Source organism: Amyelois transitella, chromosome 9 (genome assembly GCF_032362555.1).
Source record: "Amyelois transitella isolate CPQ chromosome 9, ilAmyTran1.1, whole genome shotgun sequence".
Lineage (NCBI taxonomy): Eukaryota > Metazoa > Arthropoda > Insecta > Lepidoptera > Pyralidae > Amyelois > Amyelois transitella.
Window position 1 is genome coordinate 9897373 of NC_083512.1, and position 15537 is coordinate 9912909.

A 15537-nucleotide genomic window follows, 5' to 3' on the forward strand; every position below is an offset into this window, starting at 1 on the left:
AAATATTTCGAAACAATCTCCTTGGTCATCCCCAACATACTCCCCGCCTTGATGGTCGAAGGAGCATCAAAAATTATGACTTAAACAACATACATACTCCCCGCGCCTTGATGGTCATCAACAATTATGATTTAAACAATAAATCTAGATGGTACCCTCACTAGACGGCCTGAGCGTGTGGTTTGTTGTTTATAAGGGCAAGGCTCGAACTTTTTCTTTAACTCTTTGTCATTCTTTGTTGGTGACATAAAGTTCTGGGCTTGTGAAACCTCCGGAGGATACAGACGTTGTAACGGCCTTAATCTAACTCTTCGAGACGCTACTCTACCCTCATTGTCAGAACCCGGTATTATCTTAAGTACTGGTTTTGCGCCAATCAGTTTCACTGCATCTGTTGTTATTAACGATAGCTGAGCTCCTGAATCCAATAGTTCTCTTATTACCATGTTATCATTGCAGATGTCAAACTTACTCGTCTGAAGCAAGACTGTTGTATTTGACGCCGTATTCAGTAGAGTGCTTTGGTCTTGGGCTTTGGTGTTTTCTTTATTTATCGATGTGCACATTATGGGATAGTGCCGTTTTTCACACACCACACATTTCGGAAACTTCCTGCATCTTCTTGCGAAGTGACCCATTTTGAGACAAATATAACATGCCTTCTTTTTGTTTAGGAATTCTTTCTTATTCTCTATATTCATCTTTATAGGTACTCTGCATTCAGAGCTACTGTGTGTAGTTTTTCCACACCAAACACACTCTACATTATCTTTCTCTCTCTGAAAACGTGATTTAACCTTTTCGGCTTCACTAGCAACAGTGAGGAAAAAGGCTGATGGCACGGTATCAGAATTATTTAAATTACCTTTTGCCATGTATATTCGTTCTTCCGATTCAACTTCCTTTTTCAAAAAATCTAAAATTTTGGTCAATTCATTGTCACCTAAAGCATTCAAAAGAGATCGATTCCAAGCTCTGATGATGTCATCAGGTAGTGTTGATTCTACCATAGGGTAAAGAAATGCTGCGTACTTATCTTGAGTCACGCCCAATGTTTCTAAAGATAAAATTTGGGTCATTAGTTGGTCATATAATGATTGCAATGATATTCCCTTTCCTTTGGACGACACTAATTTTAAAAGCTGTCTCACATAGTATTGAATGATAATATCATCTTTTCCAAATCTCTCTTTCAGTTGCTGAATAGCTTTCGGGTAATTCGGAGCCGATGGAGGGAAACTCTCTACCAAATCTCTAGCACTGCATCCTTTTTCGATACTTTGTATCAAATATTGGAATTTATCGCTGTCATCCAACTCTTCATCCAAATGAATTTTTTGAAATTGCGTCCAAAATTGCAACCATTTCTTTACAGTTCCATCAAACTTTGGTAACTCTAATTTTGGAAGCTTAAATCTATGTCCATTTTTAGAGCTAGATGTTGATCCAATTACGGATTGATGCTCACACTCATTTTTTTTCCATAATTGTTCAATTTTATACTTGATCTGATGGAACTCACTTGAGTACGCGTCGTCCGACTCCATGTCGTATTCGAAAAAATTTTCATCGCGCTCTGGCTCGTCAAGCCAGACGGACATAATTTTATTCTGTAACTCAGACAACTCTGCGAATAATTCTTTTAATTTATTAAACTCTGGAATTGCTCTATCAGAATCATCAGATTGCAAAAAATTTAGAATTTTGTTTTTTACCAATGTGAACCTCCTCCTTGTTATTTTCCTGTTCGCAAGAAGGCGATCCATTTTTTTTTAAGTCACGGTCGCCACTTATGTTACGGAATCGTTTGCCCGGTAGACCCTGCAGCTCTCCCTGTTCCCAAAAATGCCCCTAATTAGCGGCAGGAATAAATAAAATATAGAAGATTGCAAAATACGGTCTTTACTTCCACTGACAAACAAGAACACACAAAAAAAAAACACTATTCAAAAAATGACATAAAAAATAAAGAAATATTTCGAAACAATCTCCTTGGTCATCCCCAACAGTCGCCTAAAAATAATCTAAAAGTTTATAAGCATATTTTTTAAACTTATTAGTCTATTATTAATCGCCTTTTACGATATCCATTAGAAAGAGATGGAGTCGTCCAATTCTTTTTTCCACTGGTTCCGGGAATCACTCAAGTTTCCCTGTAGGTATATTTATATTAAATTCCTAAATACCCCTTACTCAGCCTCGTTTACAAATATTTAGCCAGCTCAAATTGGGGTCACTTAATCCGCAAAACTGCCAACCTTGCGAAACTTAAGTTATCAAGTAGAATTACCAACTAACAAGATAATAAGATACCGCTGGAAATTCCCTAGTATAGCCAACTTGGTTCAAGTTAAATTCTTAGCAGGATGCTGAGTTAAATTCTCGTCTTGGCTTTTTAAGTAACTTCTTGCCTAGTTTACGCGATACAATTTGTAGTTTAATGTACAAAAGATTCTAAGAATAGATTTATATTTTTAGCGTAGCCGCTCCCTCAGAAAATTCCGACTATTTCGTGACTGCCATCATATGCATATGATAAATTAGCTATTGATTAATTTATCTAAATCACTCATACATTTGCTATGATAAATACAGAAGTTTCAAAAAATTAGGGTAGCTTTTAACACAAATTAATTAAAAGTTTTTGGAGTGTGGAATGTGGAATGCAACGAGTAATTAATGCAATGCCACAAATTAAATATATATGTATATTTAAAAAAAAGGTCGAAAAATATAAGTGGTGTGTCAATCCACTTCGCAACATAACTATTAAACTGAGATTTAGACCAAGTTCTGTAAATACTTATTATAAAATAGACATTCACAAATAAAGATTCACATTTTTCTTGCTACTGTGCCAATTTCTATGCAATAAAGATATTACAAACAAACAAACAAAGAATTTTCGTATACTTCCCTACATGAATAAAACCCGGGGACAACGCTAGCAGAGCCAAGCTTACATCAAATGCGTGTATTTTCGCTTGTAAAGTTGTAAAGGCTATTTCACGAGAACAAAGGCGATTTCACGCAGCGTTGGTTCCCACTATTTCCTGGATCGTACGATTTACCTTACAAACGTAGCCACTCGTATTTGTTAAGGTCATACTTGGTGAAACGTTTGTAAAATTACACTTTCAACTCCAAACGTGTAGACTTTTCATACATACATTCAAATTCTATGCGACATTTACATTCATTCCGTGTGGATTACGGCTTTTTAGAATAGAACCACTCCATTCTCTCATTCTCCATTTCTCCCATGGATGTCGTAAAAAGCGACTATGGGATAGGCTTGTAAACTTAAGAGTCCTCTTGTAGGCGATGGTTTAATTCCATCAGGAAGCCATAATGCTGAATGAACGCCTTTCAGTTTGTCCGAGACTGTTGGCTCTGTCTAGCCAGCAAGGGATAAAGAGGTAACTATAAGAATATATGTAGTTATTAGTAAAAACATTCATTAATATTTTTATTGAAAACTTGTCCGTTATGTATACTTTCTTGTACTTTTATAAGAACGTGCTTAATTTGATAAAGATTTCTCCATGGACTTCTTCATTCAACCTCCACATTTAAACTTCTTTCATTAAACGCAAAAGAAAGTGAGTTGGTAAATATGCTATCACCATAAATTCCAATCAGGCTTATAGACGCTACATATACACAGGGTATTGGGTAACTTTATATGAGGTGTATATTTAATAACACTTTGAATACATATAGCTCATTCAATAACCATGAGAGATCTTAAAATAACATATCGGCTACAATATATGCACTAAAACAATATATATAAGTGCCGTGTGGTCCCCGGCCCCAATAGAAAAAGACTACTCCATATCATTCCCGTGGATGTCGTAAAAGGTGATTAAGGGATAAAAATCTTGGAATTCTTCATTTAGGCGTTAGGCTAGCAACCTGTCATTATATGAATCTCAATTCTTTCATTAAGCCAAACAGCTGAACGTGGCCGCTCGGTCTTTTCAGGACTGTTGGCTGATATAGACGTCTGTATGTACGTATTTGATACACAGAGCAACTGCCCAGGGGTATTGGTGTTCAGTGTTCTGTGGTATGAGCTGTTGAATGTCTATCAAAAGTCGGGAGTGACGGCATTACGCTTTGTTAGATCCCGCGTGAAAAGGCGGACTCGGCTATTTCCGATTTTCCGCTCCGTTTTACCGAACGCAACTCGATAATCTGCAGAACTGTTGCAATGGCAGCCTGAGGCTTCATTCGCGTGCTGTCATCACAAGGACACGAACATATTCGCGATACTTCTCAATAGTGTTTTTATGACGTGTGCTTCCTGGCACCAATACAAAAAATAATAGGTTCACTCCATCTCTTTCCCATGTATGTCGTAAAAGGCGACTAAGGGATAGGCTTATAAATTTGGGATTCTTCTTTTAGGCTACAGACTAGCAACCTGTCACTATTTGAATCTCAATTCTATCAATAAGCCAAACAGCTGAACGTGGCCCATCAGTCTTTTTAAGACTGTTGGCTCTGTCTACCCCGCAAGGAATATGGACGTTATTATATGAATATATGTATGTATATAATGTATAACTATCTAGTTAGTAATGCAACAAAAGCTAAAACCTCAATCCCACAACAAATAATACTCTCTTAAGACGATCCTGAAACTTGGCTGTGAAATCACAGTCGAAAGCGTAAGGCCTCACATAAAATAGGGACTCCACTCGGATGCACATATCCGCATATAACCAGATTAAACCGGCTCTAACCGGCCACTTTCCCGTATAAGAGGTCTGGATAGCGATTGTTGTAAAATAATTCCATTTTCAAACGCTTCTGTGTGAGTGCCAGCGCAATTTCGGGAATAGTTTCTCTTTGTATTCGCAAAGGAGTTTAAGCAGATTTTTGTTTTTGGAACGTTATTTAATTTGGCAACGTTTATTTGAATAGCTGAACGTGGTCTTTCAGTCATTTCGAGATTGTTGATTCTGTCTAGGTCATTTTCAACCTAAGGGATATAGTAAATAATAAACTGCTCATAAAGTACAACTTTCTTAATATTAAATTTGTTAAAAGTGAACAGAAACTTGTTTGCAACCAACCTTATGAAATTTGGGCCTCTTCAAACGTAACTATTATTTTAATTACAACCAATTATGAGAAAAGTTGAAAACGTGAAAAATAAAATATGTACTTATTACTCTGCGAAAAATATTGTCAAAAAATACACATACTTTTTATCAAAATCGAACGCAAAATAAACTCTGAAAAATCACAAAGGGGATATCAATGCCGCAGAAATATGGGTAAAGGTACCGACAAAACACAATACCGACAAAATACAAACAGGACACTATAACGATGCATGTGAGATTTATACGTGAAAGTATTTTTAGTGCCGTGTCGTTCCCGGCACCAGTATAAAAAAGAATAGGACCACTCCATCTCTTTCCCATGGCTGCCGTAAAAGGCGACTAAGGGATAGGCTTACAGACTTGGGGTTTTTTTTAGGCGATGGGCTAGCAAACTGTCGCTATTTGAATCTTAATTATATCATTAAGCCAAATAGCTGAACGTGGCCATTCAGTCTTTTCAAGACTGTTGGCTCTGTCTACCCCGCAAGGGATATAGACGTGACCATATGTATGTAAGTATTTTATAAAACAACAATGGTGGTGTTACTCCTTTTACCCTTCATTGGCGGAAAAACTATAACTATATTAAAAAACGTTTTTTACTTCTTATTGTTTCATCTGACTGAGTGAATAGTGTTTTTGATACAAAATACTTAGTGCTTATTTAAAGCCTTGCACAAACAAGTATATTCCTTACATGGAGGCTGGTTAACATATTGTATACATAGGTAATGTTTTTCTTTTGTTTTTTATCGCACGCACTACCATTTTAGGTCATAATTTTCGACTACGAGAGAATGAAAGTGCTATAAAATTTTGATGTCGTAAAAATATGCAGAAGTACCTACCTATACCAAAAATAAAAATAATTCCAAAGACTGAAGACCGAAAAAATGCATTATTCATATAATATTATAATACACGCATAAAAACTTTTTGTACAAAATCTTCGCATAGAAACTTTTTGAACTAAATCTTCAACTGTTTCTAATGACCACCCTCATAAAACCCTTGGCAGACGTATTGAAGTTATAAAGTGGATGAATAATTCATTTACCGAAACTAAATAAGGTTGAAAGCAGGAAATAACAAAAGTTATAAGCTGATGATTCTGTAACGATAGATTCAAAGCTAACTTGATAGAAGGTGAAGCGCAGTCAGAGTAAGAGAAGAGGGAAATGGATATAAGATGAAATGAAAGATTTAAATTAATATTCAAGCGTATAGCAACAAACGGGCCTAGAAAATACAATAAGATTGACACTTGTCAAACTGACATTTTTTCATTTTTCTTGTCCGCCGAATTTATGGCAGGACGAAAGAGTTCCGCGTATGAGTAGTGATATAGGTTGTCCGTTTATTACTAAAATATAATTTTATTTATTATTTTATGTATTTACAATTAAAACTATTAAAATTAATAAATTGTAAAAATCCCTACAATTCTATTGATTTTAGATATTTCAAAAGTAAAAAATAAAAAGTCTGTCTATATATTTTATAAAAAAAAACGATACTGTCTAATTGACTGATTGGGTCTCAGTAGGTTTCATGTGGTCCAAGCGTACGCACTAACAAACAATTTTCCGGAATACCCCAGCTAAATGTGATTTACAAAACTTGTGAATATTGGCCCTATCAAGTGAAGGCAAAGAATTTTCAAAATTTTTATACTTAATTTTATAAGCACGATTATACTTCTAAAACCAGATCAAGCGTTACGTACAAATTTGCTATACTTATACAGCTTTATGACACAGCGTTAGGGTCGCTTTTAAAGTGGCACCTAATGTACCATACCAGGATTTGTAGGGTCCTGTCGATGGCAGGTTATGAAATATACCCTGTGGTGACCCTCGTCGATTACCATCGTACAGTCAACTACATATAATCCAGTCCCATATTCCTTATCGCGCGGTAATAACGACCAAATTGCAATGAATTTTGAAGGTTGATGCGTTCATATGTGTACTTTATGTTGTGTGCCGATACATTTAACAATTTTCAACTCTTCGCTTGGTGATTGGTTGATATAAATAATGTTTTTGTATAAAACTTCCTCTATCATGTTTCAGTATTTTAAACAGAAATAAGTTCTACGGCTTCTTAAAGGTTTAATAGAATCGATTACTGATAACTACTTATTTTCAATATTGTAAAAAAAAATATCACAACATAGACGTACCATAAATAATCTTGAATATTATTAAGGTTGTTACGGATGTTGTTCTAATCGCCTCCTACGACATCAAGAAGTAAAGATAGTTCTTCTCTACTCTTCTGGTAATAACAGGGTTAATAAATTTAATGCATACCGCTAGGAACGGATCTGCAAGTCCAAATAACGTTTTATATTCGTGTAGTTAAGGTGACGTCGCGTTCAATTAAAACCCTCAAAAGAAACGTTCCTTATGCGACAACACAGTTATGGTCGTTTAATTTAAATACAAAGAATTTTAAACACATTAACCTCCTATACCCGATGTATATACGGAACCTTTCCAGGAAAACCTAACCCGTATTGGATCATATGGTTACACATCCAGTTGCCTGAATGTGCAGGTTTCGTCACGATGTTTTCCCTCACCGTAAGAGCATCGGTTGGTTATCAAACTAATGTATATATATTCGTCAGTCATTGGTACATGACCACGGTGGGATTCGAAGCGGTGCCTTTATGCGCAACCGTGTTTTGACCAGGCACCTTACTGACTCGACCACAGACGCTCTGAATTATTTTTGTAACTGAAACATATTCTGAACACTATTGGCCTTAAATTCCTGTCTGTAATAATGCCACCCATTTCTATTGGCCGGCCAGGAATCCTCTGCAGACCAAATGTTTACTTGGCCCCGTTCCTTTGCCATACTGTTATACTGTACAAGGTAGCTTAGCTATGTTTTTGTAACTGAAATTCCTTTAGGGGTTTTAATTATTTAAGTGATTTTAACAAATAATTTTGTACGTTTTTGGGTCTACATAACATATTATTTTACACGAAATGATGAATTTATTATTCACCTCGAAGTTTCTCATTTCTGTGGATATTTCTGTGAATCTGTAAAGGCGGAATCATCTTTAACATTACTTAAAAAAATGTTATACGCTAACTAAAATATATGTATGATATCGCGCCTACGGCGTAGAAGTGCTACGGTGTAGTGTCTACGGCGTAGCACATCTACAAAGCGCAAATGCAACGCCATACCTACAATACAAAGCCTTCGACAACATAAACGCACAACTTTTGATTTTTTTGGAACAATATGCATTTATTTGGTGTTTATTTATTTATCTATTTAAAACTTTATTGCACAAAAAATATGTATGTACAAAAGGCGGACTTAATGCCATTTGGCATTCTTTACCAGTCAACCAGCTGACCAAATAGAAAAACTTAATTATGTATTAGTTACAAATTTTTGTGTATCAAAAATTTCATACGACCACCTATTCAGCAATATTGCAAACATCAACGCCCTTACAAAATACAACTAAAAGGTGATAATCGAAGCACCAAAGACCCAAACTTACCAATACCCACTGAAATGACCACCCATGTAATCAAATTCAATCCTCAAACAAGACCTCAGCATGAATATTCAAAGAGCCCGTTGCTATCGTAAACCCGCCTGTCCAATACGCGCTGTGTAAGCATACATAGACAATTAATTAATAGCCAGCCAGCGTTAGGCAACAGCTGGGGCATAGACACGCATCGACGGTCGTTAAATTTTACGATCGCGGCAGATGTACAATGTTGTTAATGGCTGAATGCAATCGGCGCTGTCATAATGAATTTGAATTTAAATTAGGAATTTCTGTTCCGAATTCGAAATTGCAGTTTATGCCAATTCTGACTGCACCATTTGGTTCTCAAAGTTATCTTACAGATTAAATGTTTATGTACCTACTTAAATTTCAACTTTATGTAGGTATATCGTGTTACTGTAGTAGTTAGTGAATACTCATGAAATTGCTCTTAAATGAAAATTTGTTTTTTCTTCTGTTAACTTTATAAAAATACTCTATGAACTTTGATCTACATATAGTCTAATCATCAATATTCCAAAAACTGTCCAATTGGATGTCTCGCTAATTAAAAACCAGTCCACCCGATTTTTATGTTCAAAATTGAATCAAAATCGGATGAAAGTTACAGTTATTGGCCAAGTTAAAGTTATTGCAGACATTACGATGCTGAACATTAATTTAACAATTTCTCTTTTCTTTGCAGGCAATTTCCAAGGTGATATCGCTATACCAGATGACTACTTCAAGCGGCCATCAAACACTCCATCATCTTCCAAAATCAACAAATCATTACAAGAAGAAGTAGAGAGACTAAAAAAGGAAGTACTTTTAGAAGGACTACAAGTGGAGGAAGAAGGCCTACCAGATATCTTGAGGAAGAGAACAAAACAACCAGTACATTTATCGCAAGAAAAACCGAAGAAATACAATGAAGCTATGCTGATGACGAAAGTAAGTTGAAATTAATTCCGTTAATAAGTTTATAGTCGAACGACGAACCTGTATTACACAGGTCATATACTCGTACTTTAACGCGAAATCTTAGAAGAGGATATGATCAAAGAAATTAACAATCAATAAGTGATTAGATAACCACCAAAATTAATGAAAGTAAATCATATTACACTATTTTATAAAAAATTTTTTAATTGTTAATAATTTAACATACATACATAAAATCACGCCTCTTTCCCGGAGGGGTAGGCAGAGACTACCTCTTTCCACTTGCCACGATCTCTGCATACTTCTTTCGCTTCGTCCACATTCATAACTCTCTTCATACAAGCTCGGCGGTTTCGGGTACTTTTGACCTGACCCTTTACCAGGACGTCCTTAATTTGATCAAGATACGTTCGTCTAGGTCTTCCCACTCCGACCTTTCCCTCCACACTCTCCTTGTATATCTGCTTAGTCAACCTGCTTTCATTCATCCTCTCCACATGACCGAACCATCTTAACATACCCTTTTCTATTCCTGTAACTACATCTTCTTTCACATCACAACATTCCCTTATCACGCTGTTCCTTATCCTGTCACTCAATTTCACACCCATCATACTCCTTAACGCTCTCATTTCCACTGCATTTATTCTGCTTTCATGCTTCTTTTGCCATACCCAACTTTCACTCCCATACATTAATGTCGGGACCAACACGCCCCTGTGCACAGCCAGTCGAGCCTTTTTGGATAGTTTCTGACTGCTCATAAAGGCATGCAAAGCTCCATTCACCATGTTCCCCGCGTTCACTCTCCTTTCAATATCACTATCATACTTGCCATCTGATGTAAACTTTGATCCTAGATATACAAACTCTTTCACTTGCTCCACTTTTTCTCCTCCAATCAAAATATTACATGCTGTCATTTCTTTCTCCATTTCAAAAACCAGTGTTTTAGTTTTACTTACGTTCACTTTCATTCCTTTCTCTTTTAAAGCTTCATGCATACAGTTTACCATCTCCTGTAACTCCTCCTCTGATGACGCCAGTATAACCTGATCGTCGGCATAGAGCAGACATTTGACGAGTAACTCATTCATCCTTAATCCACTTTTAGACTCTTTCAAATCTGTCAAACAGCTATCCATAAATAGGTTGAACAGCCACGGTGACGCAACACATCCTTGCCTAACGCCTTTCTCAATCTTAAACCACTCAGTGTGCGCTCCGTTTATCCTGACACAAGCACTCGAATCCTCATATAAGGATTTCAGTGCTCGTATTAAGAGACTGCTCACCCCATGCATAGAAAGTGCTGACCACAATTCATTCCTCTCAACTCTGTCATAGGCCTTTTCCAGATCTACGAATGTGCAATAGACTTTTTGACTCTTGGCCAAAAACTTTTCGGCTATGCACCGCAAGGAAAAGACCTGATCAGTACATCCCATTCCCTTTCGAAATCCCGCTTGAGCATCCCATATTTTGTCATCAGTTTCATTCCTGACTCTATTAATCAATACCTTAGCATACAATTTGCCGACGACGCTAAGCAGGCTTATACCACGATAATTTTTGCAGTCCAGCTGTGACCCTTTTCCTTTGTAAAGTGGCACGATAACAGCCTTACACCAATCTTTTGGTACTCGGCCGCTTCTCCAACACAAATTGAAAAGGCAGTACAACTGACTAGCTACTACGCCTTTCCCTGCTTTAAGCATCTCGACCGACACTCTATCACACCCAGCAGCCTTTCCCGCTTTCATACTCTTAAGTGCTTCCACAATTTCGAACATTTCAATTTCGCCTTCCATCTCATTCTCTTTTTCTTCGCTATAGCAGAAATCTTTCTTATTTCCTTCCTTTTTTTCAAATAAACTTTCAAAATAGTCCTTCCATATCTTTAGTACACATTCTTCTCCTTTCACAACGCTACCATCCTGGCATCTGATCCTAGTCAGCTCTCTGGTTATAGTATTTCCTCGGGCTGACCTTACGGATTTCCAGAATACTTTCAGATTTAATAATTTAAACCCACTTATTTTATTTAATGAAGTCAACCGCAATGATTCATTGGCTAAATTTTCGTCCGAACTGAGCTCCCATTTATTTATCATAGATTTTATTTCCAGACGCTACCATCAGGTCTAGACAAATCATTATTAATGAAGAACGGAAAACTGCCACCCGGTGAAAACATAGACGGCATAAAAAGTCCAACTAACACAACCAAACTAGAACACGCAAATCAAACATCAACAGAGAACCTGACTGAATACGAAAGTCTCGAACAAGAAGGTGTCCTGGTAGTAAATGTTTCCACTGACAACATCCTTAATTTAGACGAGTTATTCCCTCATATACAGCTAGCAAACTTTTCTAGTAAAATGGACGAAGTTACTAACAAGATACAGAGTAATAGCCGTGAGATTACCGGTGATTCTAACAACAATATCAAACCGAAAGATATCCCTGAAAACGTGACTGTAGCCCCAGCACCTACTAATGGTGTTTTGCCAACAAATGAACAGGACGAGGAAAATGATAGTATAGATAAGTTTGTACTTAATAAGACAAAACATGCAATGAATAAGAAGTTTGAGGAAGGTAATGATTTGCTGAAACCGACAGAGAGTTTGCAAGTTTTAAATGAAGAAACTACTGGAAGGAAACGTCGAAGAAAAAGAAGGCACGGGAATGGGAGAAGGTAAGTATTTTCTTAAAATGAAAATAATTTTTTTTTTGTATTTATTAATTTTTTTTTTAATTTTCAATATGGCATTTCACTACTCAAGAGAATGAATAGTATAAGCTCTTACGAATCTGACTCCATAAAATCTTGCAAAATTAAAAAAATAATTAAATAAATCATAACTTCACGAATTTTTCACGTTCAAACCAACGCAAAATGAAGTTTATTCTATACTCTAATTACTGCTTTTCGAAAGCACACTGTAACTTCAATTATGAGTTTTGGGGTATATTTAACAAACTATGTTTAATTGGACAAAATATCCTAATGATCATAAATTTTGAGTAGAGATAATTGTGCTTCCAATTTAGTTATAGTACAACAATAACTAGTGAGTAAAACTACAAATTTAAGCTACTGAATTTGTTGGAATAATCTAACCTGGCAAGGGTCATATGTTGACCACGATTCCGTATCCACGAACACTGATATATATGTCTTATTTTCCTCTCTTCCTACCAATCTAATTAACCTCTACGCTAGAAAGAAGGAGAAGATAATAAATATGTCCACTTTCTTCCTCGGAGGAGCCTATTACAATCTAAAAGTGGAAAATTTAAGAAGTTATCACTACATATGATAAAGTGTACCCGTATGTTCTCTGTAACTTAACTTCCGAGATTACCGCATATATATATATGCGGTAATCTCGGAAGTTAAGTTGGATGGATTTGTTTTTATCTATAAATAATATCCATGCTAATCCGGGGCGATCGCTAGTGCCACTTACATAGCTTTTATTGTACCTTTTTTAGAGTAGAAGGAATTTCATGATCAGCTCAGTATTTTCCAAGATTAGCTTACAAACAAGCAAACACAGTTAAATCTGTATAATATTTATCTTACATGCCAAAAATGGTATGCAAAATTATAAAGCGTATTTTCATACAACAATAAATCTGGACATGAACGTCTTTAAACATCGCGTTAATTTAAATTCTCCAAGAGTGTCTGTAGACTTGAAAGATTCACTCCAAATAGAGTGTGAATAAGGTTCGTTGCGAACGTAATTGCAGCTTCTGAAAAGCTGGAGCTTTCCTACTGAGCGTTGACTGTCGCATTCAAGGTAGAGTAGAGCTATGTGACTAAAAGTTTAGTGGCTTACAACGATTTTTTTTTATATTTTGTGGGATATTAATTGCATTTTTTATAATGTTATTACTTCACATGGCTGAATGAAATATGGGTATACGCGCTCACATCCGTATTTTATTTGTGAATAATATTTGTGAACTGTCGCAAATGTAAAGTCATTTTTAAAAAGAAATGTCAAGAATTATTGTCAGAGTGTAGCGCTAATTGGTTCCTTGTACATTTTGTAAGATATCTAAAAAAAAACATGTTTGTTTATGGTGACGCCGACTTCGCGCCACATTCAAATTACGAAGGCGTCGTCTCGAGTCCTCGGGCGGAAAAACTAGCGCGCCTTTTTTTGTTCTCCGCGATAATGAATTGTTTATCTCTGTAAAACCGTTCCAAATATAGTTTTATTATATCTGCAACGTGTTTTGTTTCCTAGCCCGGCCACCCGTCTTCAATGGGAAAGGTTCAGTCAACCACTTATCTCTCTTGATGATATAAGCAAAATCACGCCTTTTCCCGGAGGAGACTAATCTTTTAATTGGCCACAATATCGACGCCTCCATACTTTTTTTGCTTCATCTACATTCGTAACGTAACTTCATGCAAGCTTGTCTGTTAAGGGTAACCCTCAACCTGATCTTTCGCTTATTAAGTTAAAAAAAAATGACATTTATCTTCATTTTAGGTACAGGAACCTCCATTCGAACGAAAGACTAGGCCAAAATACAGTAAAACTAACAGAGCGACCATCGAGCGAGCATTTCGAAAGGAAAAAATTTTTTCGTCACCAAAAGAAGTTGAGTGGTAAAAGTGAACAAAAGAAATTCGAAATACCAGAACACGAATTCGAAGAAAGGTTCGAAGTGAAGCCGCCTCCTAAAGTGAATGTTACTGGCAACCAGCAGTTTGAAGGATGGTTTTTTCGGGACACCTCCGATGATTTAGAGGCTATGGAGAGCCGCGTGTACAATAATTCTCGAGTAAGTTGAAAAAAATCGATGCAAGTACCTATTTTAATTGGAGTGCTATCATCGATTTTGTAGTTTCTATAATTAAGATATCCATACGTAGATTTTCATGGCATTGTTATTAAACTTTATATATTAAGTGCCCTTGTATGTTTCAGCAAATTCTGCTCTGTAATTTGGTTGTTCTTTGAAAGATAAGCCAGTAATAAAAATGTTAATAATGAGCAACCATTTTATACACGCAACCTCATCTTTCTCTGATCACAGCGTTAACTTAATTGCATACGCTGCGGATTGATTTCAGGTTCAGAATCGTTAAAGATCATCATGTTCCCTTAAAGAGAAAAGTGGAAAGCCAAATTTTGGAAGGCGAACTCCGGGCGAATCATCAAACAAAGATGAGAGAGAGAACCTTTGCAAAACTTTGACACCACCCTTAGAATTTTTAATGCACCAGCTCCTGCTTTTGCCCTCCAGAACGGAGTGACAAAAACTTTACTGGCAGCAACTGCACGTTTATCAATTGTTCTAGCCACAGCCCCACAAAAGGCACCGGACGACGAGAGCGGCGACGAATCGCAAGGAACGCATCTGGGAGAACGGGGTGATACCCTACGAGATCGACGGGAACTTCAGCGGCGCACACAAGTCCTTGTTCAAGCAAGCCATGCGGCACTGGGAGAACTTCACGTGTGTCAAGTTTGTGGAGAGAGACCCTGATTTGCATAAGGATTATATCGTGTTCACTGAGAGACCTTGCGGGTGAGGATGTTTCTTTTGCATGTGTATTTTCCAACTAGTCTTCGTCCGCGTGGAATAGTTATTTTGGGCATAATTGAAGCCCTCAAGGAGGAATAATTTTCCCCGTTTTTTTTACATTTTCCATTATTTCTTCGCTCTTATAGTTGCAGCGTGATGATAAATAGCTTAAAGCCTTCCTCGATAAATGGTCTACTAAACACAAAAAGAATTTTCCAATTCGAACCAGTAGTTCCTGAGATTAGCGCGTTCAAACAAACAAACTTTTCAGCTTTAAAATATTAATATAGATGTTCCATTTGGTCTTAAGATTACTCTGTAGAGGTTTCTTACAATGCACTTTGAGCTCATGAAATAGCTGTGCCACCGTGCCTTGATTACTGT

At 36.6% G+C, this 15537-nt stretch overlaps 1 protein-coding gene across 1 annotated transcript in view; it reads left to right on the forward strand.

Annotated features, from left to right (window-relative positions):
• Window positions 1-15537, forward strand: part of LOC106142903 (tolloid-like protein 1) — a 67250-nt gene that overhangs the window by 17816 nt on the left and 33897 nt on the right. The window contains exons 2-5 of the mRNA XM_060945808.1: window positions 9356-9603; window positions 11724-12298; window positions 14112-14406; window positions 14927-15156. Coding sequence (XP_060801791.1) covers window positions 9356-9603; window positions 11724-12298; window positions 14112-14406; window positions 14927-15156 — 1348 coding nt within the window. The remainder of the gene's footprint in view (window positions 1-9355; window positions 9604-11723; window positions 12299-14111; window positions 14407-14926; window positions 15157-15537) is intronic.